The 25,024-nt window shown below is 40.8% G+C and overlaps 1 protein-coding gene across 2 annotated transcripts in view; it reads left to right on the top strand.

Annotated features, from left to right (window-relative positions):
• The window catches only part of SCP2 (sterol carrier protein 2), a 28,298-nt gene extending 6,929 nt beyond the window's left edge, over nt 1-21,369 (top strand). The window contains exons 7-16 of one of the 2 annotated variants that reach the window (XM_083619476.1): nt 624-687; nt 1,735-1,821; nt 2,964-3,114; nt 4,380-4,527; nt 6,939-7,046; nt 11,888-12,041; nt 15,263-15,356; nt 17,704-17,833; nt 19,211-19,290; nt 20,338-21,369. In XM_083619476.1, the coding sequence (XP_083475602.1) occupies nt 624-687; nt 1,735-1,821; nt 2,964-3,114; nt 4,380-4,527; nt 6,939-7,046; nt 11,888-12,041; nt 15,263-15,356; nt 17,704-17,833; nt 19,211-19,290; nt 20,338-20,433 (1,112 nt within the window). In that variant the 3' untranslated portion in view covers nt 20,434-21,369. Of the gene's footprint in view, nt 1-623; nt 688-1,734; nt 2,521-2,608; nt 3,115-4,379; nt 4,528-6,938; nt 7,047-11,887; nt 12,042-15,262; nt 15,357-17,703; nt 17,834-19,210; nt 19,291-20,337 lie in introns of both variants that reach the window. The other variant, XM_083619477.1, reaches the window with a different exon arrangement.
• The last annotated feature ends 3,655 nt before the right edge of the window (nt 21,370-25,024 follow it).

Raw genomic sequence — 25,024 nt, 5'->3', positions numbered from 1 at the left:
TATACATTTTAAGGAGTTTCATACCACTTTATACAGTCGTGACTTCCTCCCAAAGAATTCTAGGATGTGTAGTTTGTGACAGGTGCTGAGAGTTGTTAGGAGATTCATATCCCCCTCACAGAGGTACAATTTCAGAGTGGTTTTAACAGTAAATCCTTCTAAGGGAACTCTGGGAATTGTAGCTCTCTGAGGGAATTAGGGGTCTTCCGACAACTCTCAGCACCCTTTAACAAACTTCAGTTCCCATAATTCTTTGGAGGAAGAAGACATGGCTGTTTAAAGTGGTATGATACTGCTTTATATGTACAGTATGGTCTTCCCTCTTGCAATGTTTTTCCAGTGGTAGCAACAGCAATCTTTGCTGCCTGCTATATCTTTTGCTTTTGTTCTGTTGGCTATTACTTGCTTTTCATACAATATAGCACCTGCAAATGTGTAACTGCTAAATTAAGCACCCTGTGAGCTGGAATTGAGTCAAAAGCCGCTTATGACATAAGCATTTAATAGGAAGCTTTTATACTAGGTCTATGAACATTTTGAAGTATGGGGTTATCATTTATATAAGTAATATTGTTCCACCCCCAAGCTTTTTGACTGGTTTGTCTCTCTCTCTCTCTATTAAGGATCAAAACAAGAACATTTCGCAAAAATTGCATGGAAGAATCATAAACATTCAACCAACAATCCGTAAGTACACTATTTGTGCAGTATTCTGGGGAAAAGATAGATTTAGGGTTCCATCCAACTCATTTCTACCTGCAGTAAGCCACTAAAATTAATGGAGCTTAAGTTAGTCCTGTCCATTAATTTCATATAGTCTATTCCAAGTATCGTGAATGTTAGGTAACAATACCAAGAAAAGATTTTGCATGATAGGAAAACGTGAAACTTCAAAAGATTCCAGTTTTATAGACAGACCAATTATTTCCTCATCGCTGAAAAGCATAAATTTAGGAAGTTTTTATGTATAAATGGCTAGCTATATCCCATTATAGCTAAGTTTCACAGCAGCAGCAGTTCAGGCCATAGCTTTCAACATTTCCCTTTTTTTAAGGGAAATTCCCTTATTCCGAATAGGATTCCTCGCAAGAAAAGGGAAAAGTTGACAGCTATGGTTCAGGCACCCTCCACCATGCCTATATGCACCTCCAGCTGAGAGTGCCCTCTCACCAGCTACTGAGGGGAGAGGAAGCAGCGGCTCATCTTTTGTGCTGAGATTCAGGTTGGACCTGCTGAATTACTATGACCTTCTGGAATGTGTAACTAAGGTCTAGATTCCAAGTTTGTTTTTTCCCCTTTCCCTTTCCTATCATATCTCTTTCAATTGTAGGCCATAGGGTAGGAGCCATCTTATTTCTGATCTTGTAATGAGTTCCAGGAGCCTTTTTCCTCCCTGAAAAATACTTAAATGATGCAGAGAAGCAGTGGCACACAGAAAACAAAAGAGTCAGAGAACAATTAACTCAGGTGGGCCATAGCCTCCATGCATGGCTTGGGTGTGCCTATAGACTCTAGTATATGGGAGAGGGAGGAAAACTCTTTGTCCATCATGCATAATGTTATGTTGGACGAGGTGGACTTGGGCTTGATGTGCAAAGTAGTTCCTTTGTTATCACACTCTGTTCCCATAGGGCTGTTGTATTGTAAAATAAATAAATAAAAGGTGCCAATTTCTCTGTATTGAGGAGTATTATATTAATTGAGATGGAATTTCCCCTTGTATTTTCCCCTTAGGAATTCTCAGTTCCAAAAGGAGTACAGTTTGGACGAAGTGTTGCAGTCACGTAAAGTTTTTGATTACTTAACAATACTACAGTGTTGGTAAGAATGGCATGTTAATAGTGTTGCACCCCTCTCAACTTCTTAATTTTACTCTGCTAGTTTGTAGTCTTATTTTTAGAAAATACTTTTTATCACTGTATCTAGCCATAGATCAAAGAATGTGCTAGGTCTTCCTAAGGAAAAATATGTGATTCCTTCTATCCCTGTGCAGTTCTTTCTTCTGTTAAGGATTCAGTGCTCTCAGGAGTAATATTTCTGAGCTACCTATGATCTGTTAAACAGGAAATCCTGGAGATGGTACCTGGGACATTCTGTACGCAAGAAATGGGATTGATGGCCCATCTCCACATGCCGTCCCTAAGGGCCTTATTCATGCATTGCTTGTGTGTGTGGCATAAATGTATAGAGAATGGAGCAGGACACACAGCAAGCCCTGCTCCTGATGGGGCATTTCTCTCTCTTCCTCACCCTACACCTGTGCATTGTGCACGATTGTGGTAGAGAAGAAAGCGTAATGTGCGAGCTCTTGCTCATGAGTAGGGGTGCCACATGTTGGGGGCATCCAGTTGTGCAGTAAAGAGGGGGGCAGGGAGAAGGCATATATTATAGGGAGCCCTTCTGGTCTGCAAAGAAGTACTGATTTCTGCAACGCATGAAGTGGCCCTTTCTCTGGAGATGAAAAAGGGAGCTTCTGCTTGAGCTCCCTGCCTAAATTTCAGTTCACTAACATTATGGAATGTCATTCAACTTTTCATTGACTTAGGAAAGCTCGCTATAACATAATTGTCTTTGTCCCAGAAGCTTTTTGAAATAATAACTTTTATAGCACATGTAACTATATACATTGGATTGTATCAACTAAGCCTACTCACAGTAGACCCACTGAAACCAATAAAGTTAGTTATGTGTATTGATTTCAGTGTGTCTACTTGCAGTATGATTTGGTCGTCGACAACTCCGTTGCTTTGTCTTGTGTGGATTAAAGTGTGATCGCTTTTATGATCAGCTTGATCTTCAGAGTGATGCTGTTAATCTCCTTTGGACCAGTAATTGACTTATATTTTGCTCTTAACGGGTGATTCATTTTGCATTGTGAATTATAATTGCCCCTTCCCCCTCTTCTGGATGTAAAATTCAGTATATATTGATTAAGTGACTCTCAAACTCTGCATCTCTTTTAGCCCAACATCTGATGGGGCAGCAGCAGCGGTGCTGGCTAGTGAAGAGTTTGTGAGGAAGAATGGGTTGGAGTCGAGAGCCGTTGAAATTGTGGCCCAGGAGATGATGACTGATCTTCCAAGCACATTTGTAGAGAACAGCTGCATTAAAGCGGTAGGCTTGCTATTCTAACGTATGCATTGGCACTTGCTTTCAGTTAATGTGTTCTGCATTTGAGGAGACTTAAAAGTGGCGAGAAAGGCACTTGCAGCTGATGCACAGATAAAGGTAGTCCTGGTAGCCACAAGGCACTTGTGTGTGATCTCTGCGGTAGTGGGGTTGGTTGGTTGGCATCTTTCTGTCTCAAGAGACAGTGAAGTATGTCTCCAGGGGTGAAGTCAAACTGTTGCATTTGCAGCACCCAAGTGACCTTCCCCTAGTGCATGGGTAGGCAAACTAAGGCCTGGAGGCTGGATGCGGCCCAATCACCTAAATCCAGCCCGCAGCTGGTCCAGGAATCAGCGTGTTTTTACATGAGTAGAATGTGTCCTTTTATTAAAAATGCACCTCTAGGCTATTTGTGGGGCCTGCCTGCTGTTTTTACATGAGTAGAATGTGTCCTTTTATTTAAAATGCAGCTCTGGTTTATTTGTGGAGCATAGGAATTCGTTCATCCCCCCCCCCCCAATATAGACCAGCCTCCCCTACAAGGTCTGAGGGACAGTGGACCGGCCCCCTGCTGAAAAAGTTTGCTGACTCCTGCCCTAGTGCATGCCTGAAGCATTGTGTATGGAGGTCCTAGACAACAAGACCCCTTGTGTCCAAAGGGGTCCAAAGGAGAGCAGAGCTCCACCAGCTTGACTGCAGGAGTTGCTGGAAGGAGGTGTGCAAGGCGCCATCCACCTGTCTTAGGGATTGCACTTTTTGTAGGCTTTACTCTTAGCTTTTTCTTCTCCTGAAGATGTCCTGCAAGACAGCAGAGCTTTAGGGTCAGAGTTTTCCTTTTCGTATGGCCTACCTTCCCAGGTTGACAAGCCCCATCTGCCCCTCACTTCCCTTTACAGCACGTGCAGAAACCACCTTCTTGTCTTGTCCGCTCAATCTACCCAAGCCTGTCTTTGCATGCAAGTGACATTTCTAATTCACCGAGGGTTTGAGACCCACTGGCTAAAAAGAATAATTTATTTATTGCTACATTCATATCCCATCTTTCTGCCAAGGATCTTAATGTGGCACACATGGCTTTTGCAGCATCCCTTGATTGGAGAAATGTCTGGATACTGACATTTTGTATTTGTGCAGGCCATTTATTTGTCACAAGTATTATAATGATGGGGTATGTCCTGGATTTTCAGAATTTGCGAAGCAATAACTTTGACAGGAGTTGAGCGAATAAGAACTATTAGTTCTAATACAAGTCTGTTATATTTTGTTAATAGGTTGGGTATGATATGACAAAGGAGGCTGCAAAAAGATGTTATTCAAAAGCAGGCCTGAAACCAGAAGATGTGGACGTGATAGAACTTCATGACTGTTTCTCTGCTAATGAATTAATAACTTACGAAGCTCTGGGACTTTGTCCTGAAGGTATTCTTTAAATATTAACATTGGGCACAATCCAGCCTACAGTTTAATTCACTTAAGTCCCCAGTTAACTCCTCAAAGCTGACCCCTGGAGGAAAGGTAAGTTGACAGAAGCATACAGCCTGAGGCCCTGCCCACATGCTTCCTGAAGTTGGGCTTATTTCTCTTCTTACTCTTTCTTTCTTGTTGTGAATAATGCGTAGCTTTAGCAGTAGGGAGTATTGCACACTGGGCTTTTCCCCAGGGTCTGTATTGAGACTAGGGAATTTTGCTTCTCTTAGTGTCTCATTTTTCCAGACTTAAATTTAGTTCTCCACATTTTGCAGCAATTGGTGACTTATTTTTTTAATCCTCATTAAAATTCACCAGTATTTTAGTGCAATTTTCTCCTAATAAACCCGTTTTCTATGCTGTTTTGACTACTGTAGAAATATTTTTGCAAACGATTTCACTTAATATAATGCATTTTTGTGTTACTTTCACAGTACATTTTTATGCACACTTTCCCTTTTTGTAACAAATGTTGCTTGGAAAACTGCATAGCAAAATTCAGAGGTGTGAATTTCAAAAGATAGCTGTGTTGCAGTTTGCATATTGCTTTGGAAAGTGAGAATTCAATAGATGAGATTTTAAATGAGGCCTGAATCAAATTGCTCCCCAACCGTAATTAGGACAAGTTCTATTCAACTTTTTAAAAATGCTCTGTAGTTCGCAATGGCCAGTCCTCTAGCTAAGCTTGCAGAGGACACAAAATGATTCAGGATAGAAAAATCCCCAACTGTCCAGACTTGGATGAACGGGCAACAAAATGGCAAATGAGATTCTATGTAAGTAAATGCAAAGCAAAGACAAAAATCCTAATTTGATTTATAGCATAGATTTTGAACCTTCTGAGATAGAGGTCCACAATCTCTCGTGGGGAATCTTTGTGGGGCTGACAGGCTGCTTGCGAGGGCATCAGAAAGCAACCTTTGCAACTTATATGCACTATGCTAGTATGGTGTTCAGGACAGAGTAGTGAATTTGGACTAGGGAGACACGATTAGGCATAAACACACACCTGCCATTTGCAGAATTATTCCTGCCTGTCACGTTCAATATGACCTGCATATACTTAGGTCTATGGTCAATAATCCCTTACCGTTTACCAAAAATCAATTATGAATGTTGTTCCTCTTCATGCCACTAGGGGGGTATGTGGTCATAATAAAGGAGAACACTTGGAATCCAACAGAAAAGGCTACATAAGCATGATCTGCATCTATTTTTCTTAGCAAAACTTCAAGTATCTTTTAGTCAGTGACTCATCAGTGGTTCCCCCTCCCCTTTAAGTTGGGGTATTAGCATCCAGTATGGCTCAGATATTTTCTATACTTATCAATATATAAACACCCCTCTTTTCCTATGTTGATGGTGAGTTATCTTAAAATGGTTGGCTTTGTAATCCTCTGCCAGCCATTAATCCTTTCTCCCTGCATTCTGTGGAGTATGTCAGTTTGGTCCTTTCAGTGTCTGGGAATTGTTGAGAAATGGCACTTCGTTCAGTGCACATGTCACTTTGTACTCTGTGTTTTGCGTAGGTTGTTGATGATGTGGCATCTTGCATAGGCAATGCTAATCCCAGCCAAAGACCCTCAGTTCTGCATCCTTGACAAATGCCATGTGATTGTTTTCCCCAGCACAAAGCTGCTTTGGGAGTGGATCACCTGGAGCAGAGCCAGTTTGGACTGAAGGGATGCTTAACCTTTTTCCTGCCTGTTGCTCCTCCGTCCCAGTTTTCTCCCTGCAGGGTTTTTAATTGTGACAGGCAGGCAAAGGGTTGAGAACTTTCCCAAAGCTTCTGCTTCTCAGAAAGGCTTCCATAGGCTTAGCTGTAACATTTCTCGGAAATAATATTTTTTGCTGGAAGGTTTATTTCCAAGAAGAACTTGGTGGCAGGATCACAGGCTATATGCTTCAAATTAAAGCCATTATGCCATAATGCCTAATGAAGTCCTCTCATCTCTCCGCTATTACATTGTATTAACTGCAAGAGTGTCAGATTTATTGAACTTAATGCAAACCTTTGTGCCTCTTAGGATTTTTCTTAACGCAAAAAACCCCAAAAACAAAAACATAAGTTGCATTAGAACAGTGAATTGAAGTGTGGCTTGACATCTGATCATGTGTGTTGGACAAGTTTATGTAAGAACATAAAACAAGCCTGCTGGATCAGACCACTGACCCATCCAGTTCAGCGCCAGATGCTTATGGGAAGCCTGTGTGCTAAGAGAGGAGCTCAACAACTTATATTGATGAATAGGGCGAGTCTTATAATCCTTTCAACTAGATAACATCTATGTGTACCTAGGGGATTTAATTTAAGATGCACGTATTATTAATCTATCCTCTCTCTCTCTCTCTCTCTCTTTTAGGAGGAGCTGGTGAGCTGATTGACCGAGGAGACAATACCTATGGTGGAAAATGGGTCATAAATCCAAGTGGCGGCTTGATTTCAAAAGGACACCCACTGGGTGCCACAGGTAACTCAATGTACTGGTAATCTTTTTATCTAGTGCTTTTAGTATTTGCATATGGGAAACATGTTTGTGTGTTACTTTGAGCGAGGTTTTTATTAGGCCACCTTTTATTTGATTTAGAACAGTTGCTAGTAACTACTGGATTTGCTGATCTGCCATTTTGACAAGGCTGAATTGCAGAGACTTTGTCGCCTGCCATAGTCTCCAGGTACTCCTGAACTACAGTCCTATATTCTGTAACCTGGGAGTAAATCCCAGTGGGATTTCACTTGTGAGTAGGCATGGATCAAACTGCACTCTTAAAGCACAGGGCCGGTAAATCCTTATTTGGGTGGAGTCCAACGTAATGCTCAGTGAAAATTCCAGCAATGCAATGATTTCTGCTTCTCTAATGGAGTATTATTTCCCTCTCATCCCCAACCATCTGAAGCAGATTTGCAGAGGGGCACACATTGAGGGCAAGGAAGTCCCCTGCAGAAATGGAAATCCTTGCACTGATGAAAGGCAATAATTGAATACCAACCTTTGTTTTCCACTCTCCTGAGTGTCACTGAGAAATGTATCATGTCTCTTTCTGTCACAAGTCCACCCATGGAATAGCAGTGGGAAAAAATTTCACACATCCGTGTTTGATGTTTTCATCCTAAACAGAAACTGATCTGCTTGCCAAAATTTTAGCATTTTGAAGCTCTTGCAAACTCTTCATCAAAAATGTGATGCTTTTTAGCAGATTTAAGCTGCCCTTGTTTCAGGGAGAAAATCAGACAGTGGCCCAACTAGTTCAGCATTGTCTACACTGACTGAGAAGTCCACAGCTGGTTTATTAGTAAAGCACAGCCCATAATAGGAACTCAGAATGAACTGAAACATTGCAGATAATTTGTGACTTTTTGCATGAGTTTCAGCACAATGCTGATGTTTCTCCAGTTTCCATCCTATTCACCCTATTCATGGACATCATGGATGGATAAAGTTGTGCTTATTCTAGAGTTAATCCTGTTTTAAAGATTGCTGTAAGATATGATTTGATTTTGTTTTGGAAAAACTTTCAAGACTTGGGACTCCTGGCGATTTAACTTAGATTGTTTATCATTTCTTCCACCTATTTTTGGCCTATTTTTGCAGCCATGAGCCCTGTGGAACGCTGTTCCTCAGGGTGGCTCACCAGGCACCAACACTGATATCCTTTTGGCCACAGGCGAAGATGTTTCTCTTTCCCCAGGCATTTGAGTATTTTGTTTATCTTTACAGCGGTTGGTGGGGTATATATTCATCCTTTTGAGGGCTGTCTCTTGGGGTTAGACCTGTGGTTAGATCTGAGATAGAAGGGTTGTTGTTATGGCCTGATTACTGTGCTTTGCTTTAAATTAACTTGTTTTTCATATATTGCATATCTTTCTATTATTTGTAAGTTACTTTGAGACAGTGGTGTAAAGTGACTAGCAACCTTAAACAGTGATAATAAAAATTGTAAAAATAATACTGGAAACTTCTTTTTAAGAAAGCCAAGTTCTTAAAATTTAATAGGAAGTTGTAGAAAGGTCTAAAGTAGAAATGTCACATTTTGCCCCCCTCCCCATTACTACAATAACTTAAATTTGGACATGGATTCTTTGGACTCTTGTGCTATAGTAGATTGCGGTCTACCTCCTCAATAAGCAATGCAGCCCTCTAATTTACTATCTGTTCTTTCAAAAGTGGTGGCAGGAATTTATCAGTTAATTTATCAGCCCTTTAAAATATTGAACCATACATTTGAACTAGTTCGTTATGATCTCTGGCATGGAAGAATTTTTTCTGTGCATCCTTACTGGGCCTCCTTGTAATCTGAACATTGAGGGCTGGAGTGTTAAGGGTGTCAAGGATTCTGCTGGTGTGCAGAAAGTTGGACTTCAGCCCTGCAGTTCTGTGCAAACAAGGGTTTTCTTCCTCCACCTCCTTGAGCTAGTCTGTTGGCAACATCCTGAGAGCTAAGGGCTCCCCCCTGAGAGATGGGACGTACAGCACACAGTAGCATCTTGACTGTTTTGTTATTATGGTTTGGTTTCTAGTCTTTATAGTAGATACCCTCCACTTGTGTAGTTGAAGGGTGGGGAATTATGACCCTCTAGATGTTGGATCCCAACTCTCATGGGAGTTGAAGTCCACTAACATCTGGAGGGCCACAGGTTTCCTATTCCTGATGTCCTGAAAGAGATCACATCCTGGCCAGGAATAGAGCTGGATGTCTTCAAGAAGCGAGAGCCTAGTTTGTGAGCTACTATGAGAAGGCAGACTTGCTTTGGGTGTTCTAATAGCTGCATTCTGGCTCTATGGGTGGTTCTTGGAAGGCAGCTATTTGATTTCCTCATTCGTCTTGGAAGAGGTGACTGTCTTACATCCTGCAAGGTGAACTTGAAAAGCTCTGGACTGACATTGGCATAGCCTTGACTCTCTAATGGATCTCAGTGGAAATTGAGCAGGCACTGTGACACAGAATAGGATTTAGGAGGTTAGAAGGGCTATCTGTGACATATAGGAGGACTCTAAATGGACTGCACATATCCTGAACTTGGATCAAATTCAAGTCTTGAGTTTACAAAACAAACCTTTAAATAGGAAAATACATTGCAGCACTATTAACTGTGAAGGGGAGTACATGTTCAGCTGGCTGGCTTTTCCTGCCATTAGCAATTGATGGTGTGTTTTGCCATATAAACTAGCATAAATGGCCCTTGGGTTGATTGACACTTCGTTATTGGAGTGCTTCTTGGCAGGGTCCATGCCAGCGGTTGGCATGGCTGAGTGCTTGGAAAGGCCCACTCTTCTGCAAGGGGGTCTGTAGCCAAGAGTCCTTGCTGCTGCTTTTCCTCCTGCTTCCTCCCACCCTTATTGTAGCCCAGGGCAGGCAAGTGAATGAAGTATGGCAGTGAAGAGAAGGAGCGGCTGCACTCCCTGCTAATACGCCCACCAGTTTTCTTCCTAACAAATGACCAGGCAGCATTGGTGAGGGGTTGCAACAGGTGCCGGTAAGGAGGAAAGAGATGCAATGGGTGTGTCATATCTGAGGTTCCTGCCTCACCAAAATGCTGGAGAGGGTGCACCTCCACAGGCACATACCTCCACATGTGGTGGGAGTGCCCAAAATCCAACTATTCTGGACAACAGCCACACGAGAAATATGTAAAATAACTAAGCAAGTATTAGACATCACCCCAGAATTGGCCCTACTAAACATCTTCCAAGACAACAATGCCTATTTATACCACAAAGAACTCATAACCCACCTACTTTCAGCAGCCAGAAACACCATAACCAGACACTGGAGAGACCTGTCAGGAGTAACATGGACCAAAAGTACCAAATAGTATGGGAAACAGCCCTACTAGAAAAATTAACCAATAAACTGAAACTGACACGGGGACAAACAGAAGAAGACGCCTTTACCCCGGTATGGCTCCCCTTTATCACATACACAGCCCAACAAGACAATGACAATAATCCACCAACAGCATACAAATCAATATGGCTAACCTGATCCAAAACACCCACCCACCCCACTCACACACGAAAACAAAGATCACCACAGCCAATCACAAACAACCACACCCTAGGCCAACCTCAACCTCTCTCACCACCAAAGGAACACAAGTGAACAGCACAAGCAACGCTGACACCAAACCCTACATACATTAAGCATAATAGAAACATCGCCACCCAACCCCACCCCCACCCATCTTCCCCCTCTCCACCTCTTTTTTTTCTCCCCCTAATGTCTCAACAAATGAAATGGATTTTGTAAAAATGTTACATGGAAAAAATACGAGAGACAATACACATACTTCTGTAAAACAAGAAAATCTTTAATTTAAAAAAAGGGGGGGGGGAATGAAAAAAAAAATCTGAGGTTCCTGGACCACCACATCTCATTGCCGAGTTTCATTTACCCCTAAAAAGCTGAAATGTGATCACAGCTGAAGTGGCAGATCTATTGTTTGCAGCAAGGGTGGCTAAACTGTGGTGGCCCAGCTGAGCATGCCAGATTCCAGGGTAGCCAGTGCTCAGGGGTAGTGGAAGTTGCCGTTCAACTATGTATCTTGAGGACTACAAGCTTTGGAATTAATTTGTTTAAGAATCCAACCTAAGGAGACTGATAGGACGTCTTAGGAAAACAATGTATTAGCTAGATTATATTCACTAGAGCTGCCTCAGTGTCTTGAAAAATGCTTTCTAAAGAATACCTCAACTCCAAGCCTGCTGTGAGTCAGAAGGCTTGCTTTCTGAGGAAAACTTTTAGAGGAAACTTTAAGCCATACAGAGGCTTTATTCAGAGTCTGGTTTTTTTATTGGTGGTGGTGGTGTTTTTTATTATGCTTTCTTTTGTGGTTGTGTGTCTGAAATAAGCTGTTCTGAAATATGTGGCAAGAAGAGGCATCTACCTTAAAATTTTGAAGTTACTAAAAACTTGTTTGGAGCATTTTCTAAGACTTCCATCTGATGCACATTTAAGCTAGGAGTGAAGCTCATTGAACAAAACGGAGTTTACTTCTGAATAAACATGTACAGGCTTGGCCTTGAGCTCCAATATTTTAATAAACAGGAAAAATATACTACGATCCAGCCTCACATGAAATTTGGGACAGCATTTTGTTTCCCAGTCACTCGGTATATATTGAAACATTTACTGTTTAAAGGCTCGTGTTAATAGGTGTTGTTTTAATGTATCCTTTAAGCATAAAGGATTCATTCTGATTGCTCAAACATTTGACCCACTTCCTTTTGCTTCCTCTCGGCTGGGCGTAGTGAAACAGCATGATGCTCTTATAATACAGCTTGATCTACATTCTCTGCATTTGATGCATTAGGTCTGGCTCAGTGTGCTGAACTCTGCTGGCAGCTAAGAGGAGAAGCCGGAAAGAGGCAGGTTCCCTGTGCAAAGGTTGCTTTGCAGCATAACTTGGGCCTTGGAGGTGCTGTGGTTATAACTCTGTACAGAATGGGCTTTCCTGAGGCTGCAAGGTGAGCTTTTAATTTGTGTGTGTGTGCACCCTCTTTTCCAGACCTATTGTTTGTAATCTTACTCAGTTTATCTCATTTACTTTGAATATAGAATCGTATCTAGACAACTGCCATACAGAACTAAATAGTTTGAAATCCCATGTCCTGTTGCATGATCTTAGTGGCTTATTTCTGCATGTGTGTTCTGCTTTAATACCAAATTAATTAAACAAGGAGAAAGTTGGGGGTCCTTTTGTTTCTTTATAGCAGGCAGGATATTGTTTGTAAATACAAATCTGTGGCTCAGCATTTTATTTTTTTAGGGCTAGCTACTCTGGTTTCTTCAGCCACTGGAAACTTTAATTGTGGTTTTGGTTATGGGTAGAATTGCTGTGTCTTAATCATGTTCTCTGAAGTCTGGTTCCATGTTGAAACAAGAAAACAAAAACTTAAAAGTAAACAACAGTTAAAGGAATGTGCAGAGCTGGCAGTTTCAAAACGATTTAGAAAACTAAAAACAGGCAATGGAGACAAGGGCTATAAACTGTGTGTGCTTTTTTAAAAAAATGTCTCAATACTTCTGCATACATAGTAAGGAAATTGACTTGCAAATTACTCACAGTTCACTGCCTGTGGGTTTCTATTTTATTTGGCTGCTGAGAAGATTCAAATAACATCCTAAAGGTTCCACATTAAAAGCCATTAAAATTAGCTTACAGGAAATATACCTAAGCTTCATAAATTCTTTTGTAGATTTTCTTGCTGATAGTGAAGCAAGTCACAGGTGTTTGTCGTGTATTTTTACACTGCAACCTGGATTTTCCTCCTTCTGTATTCCAACTTGGGTTTTGTGGAGATTCAGTGGGATCTTGGAAATGTTTTTCAAGTCAAGTGAGAGCCACCCACGCTAGAAGATAAACTTATTTAGAGACGTTTAATTCATATGAGCAAGAGTAAGAAACACTATTGATTGCTATCAAATTAATGAAAGGTTTCTTTGAGCGGAGGCTGTTTGGGTTTGGCTTTTCAGGGTTGGAAAGCCCTTACGTGTGGGAGTAATTGCCAGTCTTCAGCTGGCCTCTCCTAAGGACTCACATTTGCACCTTAGTACACACTTCTGCACACTCACGTGCACGTGCATGCAGTCTGGTCTCCATTTTCATCTATAGATCTCTCGCTTTCAAAACTGGGTTTAACAATATTCATAACAGTGGATTTGCAGGCTTTTGTTCCACAGAAGTGCTTTGCTGCTTTGCATTTTAGAGCAGAGGAACTTGCTCTTCAGCCCTCTGAAATGTTAGTTCTGGAATCTATGCTAATAATTCTCTTTATTGATTCACAAATGCTTCTCTTTTATGGCACAAATGTTGGAAGGCGTGTTGGAATATAGGCTTGGCTACTCTATAGTTCATAGCAGGCTGCCCGAATAAGAACTGGCCTATGATACAAAATCAGTTCTTTTGATGCCCTATAATTTGTTTACAAAACATACACTCCACCCTTCTAATACATTTGCATTTCCCACCTTAACAACAATTAAAAACAAAAACAATTCCTTAAAATAAATAAAACAGCTTGGAAATGGAACCAAGCTTAGCAGATAAAAACATTCCAAAATGAGGGTTTACGGTAAATAAACAAATCCACCAGAAATCTCCTTACTACAACAGGAAAATTTTAATTTTAAAACGACACTTGACTATCTAAGGTATTCCACAGTCTGGGCAATCAGCTACCAAGGTCTACCGGAAAAGCAAGCATGGAAGGGTTAAAAGAATGGCTGGGGAGCAGTTATAAGTTGGGACTTGAAACCCAAAGATGTAGCATAGTGTGAGGATATTTCCTTGAAAGGTATGATGAAAACACTGAAAAAGTTGACCTTCACATATAATGACGCTCACAGACTTGGATGGCTTTAAAAGAGGAGGAGGATGGTAGCTAAGGCTATGTTCTTCCGCTGTCAAAGGTAGCATGCATTTGAATACCTGTTGCTAGGATTCACAGTTGTGGAGAATGCTGTTGCAGTAAGGTCCTGTTTTTAGGCTTCCCATAGTCCTCTTTTTGGCCACTGAGAGAACAGGCTCAGGCCATTAGCCTGATCTATCATGACTGCTTTTATGTTTTGAGGCCACTATCTCCACGCGTAATGTTCTGGATTTTAAATAGTCCTGGGATCATATAATTGCTGAAGTCTCTTCATCATAGCACAATATATGGTGTTTCTCATGCTGAACTAGTAAAATGAACCTTTAAACATTTGATGCATTTAGATTCTTTCCCAACATATATAATGCAATCTATCCTAAGTTCTTGATATATTTCCCAAGGGTTTAGGATAGATTGCATTTTCTCATCACAGCAATCCACTGAGGAAGATGAGGCTCAGAGACGGTGATTTACCAAATGTGAATTTCAGACATCTAAATCAAGTGCTTTTTCAGAAGATAAAATCGGTTAGATTTTGCTTGTATTGTAGCTGCCTCTGGCTATCTAATTGCAAAATCATGTTGTTAGATCTTCCCTGATTATGCAGCTTGGTTATGCAACTGAAGCTGGGAGTTAATAGCGGGTAATTAGGTGAGAGGTGACTTTGTTCCAGAGTTTCATTGTACACTTGCCATAATTACTGTTTACTGTTAAAGTTACTATGCTGAGATTGATTACCTCTAGTAATTATTTTAATCAATATAGAAAATTGGATTTCGCTTATGTGGTGTGAACAGACAGAATTGTGTGTCCCCACACCCAATATTGGTGTATTGTTTTTTTCTCCAAAAAAGCAAAATGCTCATATTAGGGTGAAAGGAATATGCAAAATGCCTCTCTCATCTGTGTTTCTAGTGAGTGCAAGGGCAAGCACTAGAGAAATATCTCCCCACCCTTCTGAATTACATGGATGATAGAAGTTCAGTTCCTTTTAATGTCCTTTCCCCCCGTGGGATTCTGGAGGGGTTTCAAAACCCCCAGCAGAATTTGATGATGTGACCCTTATTTGTTTGCATGTGGGCAGTATTCTGAAAAATATAAGTGGAGTCATGGTTACCCCCTTACCACACTTCTTGGGTCATGTTAATTGTCTACCCACTTTATCACAAAGACATCTATGGTTCTTCAATTTGAAATAATTGAAAGAGATGACATTCCCATGCTTACACATGGGTACACAAAATACACTTTGGGGTGTGCGCTACAGTCACTCAGGTAAGCTTAACAAATCTTTATGTGACTTTCTCCCATTTCAGGAATAGGCAAATCCAAGCTATTCCCACCAGGGCAGCTGTGGATGGGTTTAAGGCAGGTTTTGTCTTCAAAGAAATTGAAAAGAAGCTTCAAGAGGTATGTAAAGTAACAAAACATGTTTATGGAATAATTTTGCAACGTTGCAGTTCATGTTTTGGCAAAGGATTAACGGTAAAACATGCAAACAATTACTTTCCTTGAAACAAACTTGTTTGCCAATTATTGTTCCGCTTAAAAATCAAATTAATAGTCGTTGAACATTTTTATTTCCAATAATTCCCTGCCCCCTTACCCACAAAAAGAAGGTTGTCCAAAGCAGGACACAATTCTGTCCTAAGACAACAACATAGTGATTTTTGTATTTAGTTAGATAATAGCTGACTGAAGCCTCTGATGTACAACTTGAACTTTACAGCTTTTTAAAAAAATTCAGCTGTTGCAACTTGTGCAATAGCAGGCATCATACTAAAATAACCCTTTGTGGGTTTGAGTGTCACTAATCAATTTTAAAAGTATAAGTTTGGGAGGTATGGGAATTGGGTTATATGTGGAGAATTCAACTTTTGCCATGGGAGGGGCCCCACATAAAAGCATATAGCCTACCCCTGGAGGCAGCCTCTTTACACACACACACACACACACAGAGAGAGAGAGAGAGAGAGAGAGAGAGAGAGAGAGAGAGAGCATCTACAAAGAATCCCTCCTATTTTGCATATGCACATTCTGCTGCCATGAGAAGTATTTGACATGGTTGCATAGCTGCTGGATCCAGCTCCCCATCTCCCTACAGGCTACACGAAGGGCAGACTCCACCATGCACAAGAGTTGGGGGTGAGCTGTGTCCTCTGGCAGGCATTATGCGTTGACATAAAACCAACCATTCTTCACATTCTTATCTATTATCCCTATTGTACTTTCCCCCCAGAGATTAAGCTTGCAAAATGCTATGTCAGGTATTTTGTCCGTTATGAATTGGCCCTAGCAAATGGTTGCTTTGCAGATAGTTGTTAAGTTTCTCGTGGGTTCTCTAAGTTAGGTTTCTCAAACTCTAGTTAGAATTCCAGTCCCGAGGCAGCAGCTTTATATAATGGTGGAGCCGCTTCTGCATCCGTAGCTCAGTTGCTTACACCAGCCAGGGTGGAAGGAGAGAGGGAAGACAAATCCTACCGGCCCTAAAGCTGATGCCATGAGTGCGTCTGATACCATCATGTGATGATGGCAGTGGGGCAAATGAGGATCCAGCAGATCTCGGGCTGGCTCAGCCTCTCCCCTGGGGCAAAGGGGGTTTGGATTGCAGCCTCAGCATGTCAGCAGCAATTCAAACTTAATTTCAGAGCGTTTGGTTGCTATGCTTTCTGTTCAAGCTCGGAACTCCCCCTCCCCCCATAGCATTTAAAAGAAAACAAGTATTAAGAGACCCCTGCGCTTAATTTTTCCTATACTTAATTTCCACTGGTTTTCTAAGAGAAGCACAACATTTAAAGTGCCACTTTGCATTGAAAAATGCTTTAAAACACTGGCCTCAAGTTGCTGGCATGTGTCAGTGTTTCCCTAGTTAATTTTCCAATTTATCTGGGGTATGCCAGCAATCTGATATGAACAGCTTGGGGGAAAGATTACATGGATTTTCCTAGGCTTAGAATTAAAATACTGGGAAAGCCTGCGATTTTTCCAATAATAGAAGGAGGGGAAAACACTCAATAAGCAGTGTGTGCAATGCTGTTTTTCAAACTTGGCACTTGGAAGAGCTTGTATACATTGCTTACGCCATCGCTCTGCATATAAAAAACCTGTAACGAAGAAGGAGTGTTCTAAACCAACCTTCTCTGCTTGCATTCTCTGCCGTCATTGATTTAGCCTTATTGTTGCCTGAGCATGAAATCTGGAGTTGGGAAATTAAGCAAAATAAATTGCTACCTGAGTGGTTTCAAGTTTAGCATAGAGGTCATAATCCAGATAACCAAACGATGCTTCATGTGTTGCCTCAGAGGTAAATCCTGTTACGTTCCATGGGACTTGCTTCCTGGGGTAGGAGTAGCCCATGTGGTGCTTTCCAGATGTTGGACTGCAAATGTGATCTTTGACTATTGGCCATGCTGTCCGGGGCTGATGGGAGTTGTAGTCCGACAACATCTGGAGGGCACCGTTTTGCCTACCACTGCACTCAAAATCTGCAGGGGATTGCACTGTCCGTCTGCATTCCCTGCTGAGGTTTTGTTTTTGAGGGGGAGGTGGTACAGCATGCGATGGGGGGACGACTAGGCTGCAGTTCAAGGACACAGAAACTAAAGTCCTTCTGGGCCTTCAGACCATAAAAGAGCGCATGGGGCAGTCCAAGCATGCAAACATTTAGCATGGTGTGGAAATACTTGATGCATTCTGTAAGCTGAAAATGCTGTTAGTTTTTCGTCTGTGATATATTATTGTTTCATGCTGATTGCAGGAAGGGGAACAGTATGTCAAGAAAATTGGTGGTATATTTGCCTTCAAAGTAAAAGAGGGCCCTGGAGGTCAAGAAGCAACTTGGGTAGTTGATGTGAAAAATGGTAAAGGCTGTGTGGATTTCGACTCAGGTCAGTACTGCTTTTGCCACCACAAAATATTAATATTTTATTGCAATGTAAGGTAATACTACTTTAAGTACTGTAGGTTTGGTTGCAAAATAGGAACATGTTTAATTAAAGGGTGGCACGTGAGTAACAACTGTATATTAATTGTGCAAAAATAATCATTTGAAAAGAGCCAATACTGCTGTAGGGAAAGAAATATGTACTGCATTTTTTTTCCATTGGACTTTGGATCAGGTGAAGATAAATGGCGATTTGCCCTTGGACATAGATCAGTTGCATTGCTCAAAAATGACATTGGCAAGATAGCATCTGTTCAAAGAACTCTCTGCAATCCATAAATGTTTATGCAATACATGTGGTTAAAGAGCAGCAGTATTAAGAACAAGGTCTGCCTGTTCTATTAAATGCCAGTAAGGCTGCATTCCTATGTACACTTAACTAGGAAATTAATCCCATTTTGCAATCATGGAATCCTGTGGATGATACTGCTGTTAAACTAGTAATGAAAAGGTGTGAAGCGTGTTCTGGTTACTGCTGCAGATGAAACTGATATTGACACTCCTATCTCCACAGCAGTGTGAGATTTCAGGGGATTCCAGGCACTTACCCCAGGGCCCATTTTCCCTTTGGTCTTTATGTTATATGGTTTATTTACACATATATACAACTTAGTCTAGACTGTGGGGAAAAAACACTTTCACATGCCAAAGGAGTCCTGTTCCTCCCATTGCTGCAGCCTTGGATTCCAAGAAGCTCCAACCATCATTCAGTCAAACCTTGATTAATTCTAACTTTTTGAACCCAAGAGTTACAGGTGACTTGCACTCACAAACTCTGGCACCCAGAACCTATAACAATGTAATGGTTTAGACCCAGAGTGTCCCTTCAGCAAGCTCCTTCTGTTCACAGGTGAGACTGAGATCCTACAGAGGCTTAGTTAAGACCAAAGCTGGTTGAGTTTTGCATCTTGTTTTCCACGGTGGCCAACCAGGTGCCCATGAAAAGCTCACAAGCAGGACGTCAGGGCTTTTCAGAGCAGTTTTTCAGGATACACAGGTATCTGCAGGGGAGTGGAGAAATATGAGAGAATTCCATTTTCCTCCCTCCCCACTTCCTCCGGCAGGAGGGTCCCATGAGTGGAGTTTCTGGATCCAAGTCAATGACAATATTTAAATGAGCTGAATTTTACAACTTGGCTTCTGTGGCTATGAATCGGCAGTATCAGCAATGTATGAAGCTAAAAGTTACTTCCTTGATAAGGGGAGCGGATCGGCATTAAGGCTTCTCTGTTAGAAAGCAAAATAACCTTAAAATAGTCCTTTAAAAAATAAATAAATTTCCTGACCGTTTTGTTTCAAGTCATCTGTCCGCTTTTTACAGATAAGAAAGCTGACTGCACAATTACAATGGCTGACGCTGATTTGCTGGCTCTGATGACTGGCAAGATGAATCCGCAGACAGTAAGTGAAATTCAGAGGAAGTGCCATTATCCTTCTGGTTTAATTGTTCTACAGGCTTATTTTATAGCAGAAAACTAATGAGAACAACCTGTGTTCCTTTTCCTCCCAAGTTCTTTAGACTGAATGATGGTTGACTTAATTCACCACCTGTTCACATCAGAATTGCTGCAGATGGGCAAACACAGGCTATTTTCATTAAAAGTATTTCCAAAGCATTTGGCAAAGCACTTAGCTGGCAGTCACTTTTGTGCAGATGGAAATGTTCCTTTTTGAAAAGGCTTTTTTATTTTTATTAGTTGGCTTGATTTACAACATTGTTTCTTCAGTATGAACAAACAGAAAATTCTCCTCTGAGGTCACTAATGCCAGTGATAGAACTCTGTGTGATTTCTGTCCAAAATATTGAAAACTGGTGGCAGTCAACATGGTGCCCTCTAGATCTTGGTGGACTTAAGTCCCATCATCCATGATTATTGGCCATGCTGGCTGGGGCTGATGGGAGTTGGAGTCCAACAACACCTGGAGGGCACCATATTGGCCATTTTGAACAGTTAGACAAACTAACAGCTTTTTCTCATTGGCTGCATTCACACCTCATGGTAAGCCAAGTTTTGTTCGTGGGTTACTGATTGTGGTTTGTTTTGGAGAAGCAAACCATGAGCACTGGTTTGCATGTCAGAGTTGGCCAAGGCCTGTAACTTGTTGCAATTCAAGTGTTCAATAGTGCACCACTTCACAGTCAGGGCATTGTTTATGTTCTACAATGACATGCAGAAGGGGGCACTGTGTATCTTAAAGTCATGTAGTCATCACAGATGACTAATCTATATGCAATTCTATATGCATTTGATCTTTTCCCCCTTTTTCATATATGTCGTCTGTGGAAGGTTTTGCATGCATTTAGAGAAGGCAATCTAAAATCTAAAATATTTTATGGCAGTCTCTCAAATTACTTGGATTTGAACTTAGAAGAAGTGATCCAAGGAGGAAAAATAAGAAGCATTTACTTGGAAAATGTAATTCAATCTCTCTTTAAATTTCTTCCAGGCTTTCTTTCAAGGCAAATTGAAGATTTCTGGGAACATGGGCATGGCTATGAAGCTACAGAACCTACAGCTTCAACCGGTCAAAGCTAAACTTTGAACCACCGACTTCAAGATGCAATTTAGATGTAAACAACGTGTTTAATATATATATATAAATACTAAGCAGGAACTAGATGTTGGAAGTAGCATGGGACAGGTTTTCTGAATAGGTGTGATCAACTCTAGCTTTCCTGAGGCCTCTGTTCAATGGAAATTTTGGCACTGTGTTCCATAAATCAGCCTAAACGATTGCAAAGTGAATAAAATATTAGTGGTTGGCATAGCCTTAAACTGTTTATAATGGTTAACACCAGCATGATGTATAACAAGCCCTGATTTTATCTCACCTGAAACCATTTCCCCCAACCCCCCAAAATCTAAATCAAGGGATCAGCCTCCCATAAATTCTTGTGAAGTTTAAAAAGTAGGAAGAGTGATAGAGAATATCACCTGTTTGGCAAAACAATTCTTAAACAATTTCATTTGTATCTTAAGAATACTTCCATAGCAGCTCAAAGAAATACTTTTTTACTTTGGCTGGGATCCAGAGAACTATTTTAGGTAGGCCCTAGAGCTTGGACATACTCAAGTGAGGTTCGTTCTTTCTTTCAGTAACAGGCACACACACATGCCTGTCATATCAGACTGCTTTTGAAACACTACCTGGTTTCGAAGGTGGTGGTATTGTGGGTGAATGCTGTAGAAACAGAACTCCAAAGCTCCCATAGGTGAGGAGAACTAGTTATATTGATTTCTTTGGATCCTAGCCTTCATTGAATAGAATTTCCAAATTCCCATATGAAGGGTTGTTTTATCGTATTGGAAATCAGATGGTTCGCATTAATTGCAATAACATTTAATTGTCGTGCTTTCTCCCTAACATATGCTTACAAGGGTAAAGGGTAGCACTTTTTAAGCATTTGTTTGGTTTTAACTGTGCTATACAGAGTTCTGGAAACTGATAATTCTTTAATAAATTCATATATAAATACTATTCATTTTTAAGTCATTCTGTTTGGCAGTAATGTGTTCTGATCTGAAAGCTTCCATACTAAATTTAAATCGATTCTTCAGTTTGAGCTGGGTTTTTTGGCAATTTTTATTTGATTATAACCGAGTTCACATTACATAGAAGTTGCATGGTTTAGATCAGATGACACTGGAATGTATGCAACATTTGGTTCAACAGACTGTTACTTTCGTGTTAGCATGGAAAGCCACTGCAGTGCTATGTAGATTATGCAGGCCTCTGTGTTACAGTTCATGGAGTAGGCTGTTCAAAAGTGAAACTGCAATGTAGGCCAGTGAAACCAGTTGTTTTTCCTTCTGTTCTGCTCTAAGCAGCAGCCCAGGGTCAGAAGTCAAATGCGTCTCTTAAATGTTATTCCACATTGAAATACCTCTGGAATCCCTAAGCATTTCTACATTCTGTGCTTTAGTAATCCTCTTGCCAAAAACATTTCCCTGCTGCTGCTCTGACAGGTGTGATATGTATATGTATCCTTTTTTTTTTAATGCCTTTGCATTGTATAATTATGAGAATCTTGGAAAAAGAGAAACTGTACTCAGTAGTAGACTATATATTATGGTAAATTGGAAACAGATGTGTATAAACAGAATGTTTCAGCAGAAAAATACCTGTCTTCCTGTTAGGTAGAGAATGTAATGGACTCAGGAACCAGCTGTTTAGCATAGTTTAAATTGTATTTTTAGGCACCTGATAGCCATGTTCCATCTAAAGACACATGAACTTGAGACTAGGAAATGACTGAGTCTCCTCCTCTGTAATTAAATGGAAACGTGGTTGGTTTTGTCACACAAATTCATATATTATGATTCGGGTATCTGTATATCAGTGCAGAACTTGGTGTGAAGCAACAGTAAGACTATGGCTTGGGATGCTGCTTAATTCATTACAGAACTGAGATGGCCACTTTTCTTAGGTTAAATTTGACCACACATTTTTGACCCTGGTAAATAACGATGGTGTCCTTATACCAACTGAAGTCAGATTCACATGAAGTTTGTGCCTCACATCTTTATTTCATTTTCTAGCCTCCTAAAGAGATAATAGTGATGGGAACCCAACATGTTGAAGTTCATGTGCCTCTAAGCGCAAGCTTCAGGTTCCAAAATTTTAAGCTAGCGAAAGATCATTTTGATAATAATTTAACTTATAATTCAGTGCAGCCTGGCCCTGCTTGAATTTTCTGTTATGCTCTGGTGGAATTAAAATTTGCTTAACTTGATATCCCCTTTAAATTACTATGAGGTAGAGTTGAATACATGGGTATTATCAGCATAATTCTGTTGTTGTTGTTTGGTTGTTTAGTCATGTCTGACTCTTTGTGACCCCATGGACCAGAGCATGCCAGGCACTTCTGTCCTTCACTGCCTCTCGCAGTTTGGTCAAACTCATGCTGGTAGCTTCGAGAACACTATCCAACCAGCATAATTCTAGATTCTTTTAAAAAATATAACTCTACCCTACCCTTTAGCATAGCTGCTTCCACGCAGCTAGCAAAGTACTAAAATATTAGTATTAATTTGCATCCTCTGGTGTCTTCCCTATAAAGAGTGGTGTGAAACAGGGCTATGTTCTCACCTCAACTCTTTGTTATGTTCTTCTCTCTGTTGCTCTACTATGCCTTCAGCTTGACTGAAGATGATGTGTACCTCTATTCTGTTCAACCTGGCATGTCCATGCCAAGACAAAAGTGTGGCGGGTTCTTGTCCAAGAGATGTTGTTTGCAGATGATGCAGCCTTGACAGCTCCAAGGCAGCTTTTTAGAGACGCATCAACTGTTTTGCCCAAGCCTGCATGGAGTTCAGCCTCATCATCAGCCTGACAAAGACGAACATTCTGGGTCAGGATGTCACCAGCACTCCATGCATCATCATGGATGACCACACATTTGAGATTTTGTTGTCCTGGGCTCTACCATAACCAGCAACCACTCCATCGATACTGAGTTGGACAATGGCTTGCCTCTCCAGAAGCGTATGGGAGAATGTGATGCCAATATCCAACACCAAGATGAAGGTCTACCATACTTCCATGTTGAACACGCTTCTTTATGGAAGTGAAATGTGGGGAGCTTACACTGCTAGAAGCAATGTCTCAATGCCTTCCATATGCACTGCATCAGGAAGATTTTGGGCATCACAGGGTCTCAAACAAAGATACCCTCTCCCAAGCTCACATTCCCACCATGTTATCTGATGTCAGCTCAGACACAATACTGTACTGTACTTTTCAGTGAAAGCAGCTAATGTGTTTGGGCAACAGTGATTAAGTGGTAAGAGACTAAGTATGAAGGTGTATGTACAGGTGCAGGCTTTGAGGCGCTTGGTATCGCTGAAGAGCAGACTGAATTATTTTGCTTAAAGCTGTGTACAGCTCTCGACAGTCTAGACCTATGTTCACGTTAAGCAGAAAAAACGTAAGGAACCACTCACTGAGGTGCTTTCTACCTATATATTTTGAGGGGAAGAAACTGCATTTAAAGCTGGTAGAGCTTTTTTTTTTTTTAATTCTGGCAAATTAAAAACAAAAACAAATTCCTGTAGATTGTCTGATGGGGAGACCTTACTATGTCAAAGTCTAAAAGCTTCAAATATAAGCTTTCTTTTCCTTTCAACATGTATGCTGATATGGTTACCAATATTTGAGTAAAAGCATCTTTTTAGTGAAAAGCTATTCTTTCTGGTTGTGATAAAAGTGCCAACTTGGGTGTTAAAGCTATTCATTCAACAGGGACAAGTAAGATTTCCACATGTGGAAGACAAACACTGAAAACAAATCCCATGTAGTCTGGAACCAATTTGTGTAATCCTTCGCAAACACAAACAGATGTGCCACTTGTCCAGGCGGCACTAGAGTTTAGCTTGAAGTCTCTGTAACTTGTGAAAAGTGGCAGCTTAAAATGCTGGACACCTTTGGCCTTGGTTGTGCCACAGCTTGGCATTCTGCTCTAAAGGTGTTGTAAAGGTGGTCAGTGTTGGTGCAACAACTGTGGTAGAAGACCCATTCTCAACCTCAGAAAAATAGCATTATTCAATCTGCCAAATAACCATCTTCCTCTCTTAATCCTATGTGGTAGAGACTTATGCACAGCAACCGATTATTGCCCACTTCACACATTAGGAAAGACTAATTCTTTGCCTAACACATTTTTTGCAGCTCTGTAATGTGTCTTCCTTCCACACAATAAATCAGATGTAGTCATTTGCCCAGGAACTCAGCCAATTCCACACTAGCGCGCTTCAAGCATTCTGCAATCCGTTGGAAGAGAGGTTTCAGAACCCATTTGGTACTTGAGGTAGTGATATCGTCCCTGTTATAAACTTGTAAGACCTGTTGCCATGGCAGAAGCAAAAGTATGCAGCACAGAATTGTAATGGGCAAAAAACTTCAAACACTTTATGTATGCAAAATGAGAGGTGTGTTTAAAAAACAAAAACAAAAAAACCCTCAAGTAAACTAGGTGCTGTTGACTCAAAACTGACCATCAAAATACAGTGGAACCTCTGTTTTCGAACTTAATCTGTTCTGAAAGACAGTTCGACTTTCGAAATGTAAACTGAAAACTCAATACGGAAGCCTCAATACAATAGGGAAACTTAAAACAGAAGCCTCGTAGCAAGTA

This window comes from Podarcis filfolensis (assembly GCF_964270895.1).
Source record: "Podarcis filfolensis genome assembly, chromosome: 6".
NCBI classification, from domain to species: Eukaryota; Metazoa; Chordata; class Lepidosauria; order Squamata; family Lacertidae; genus Podarcis; species Podarcis filfolensis.
This window is presented reverse-complemented; position numbering and strand designations above follow the sequence as displayed.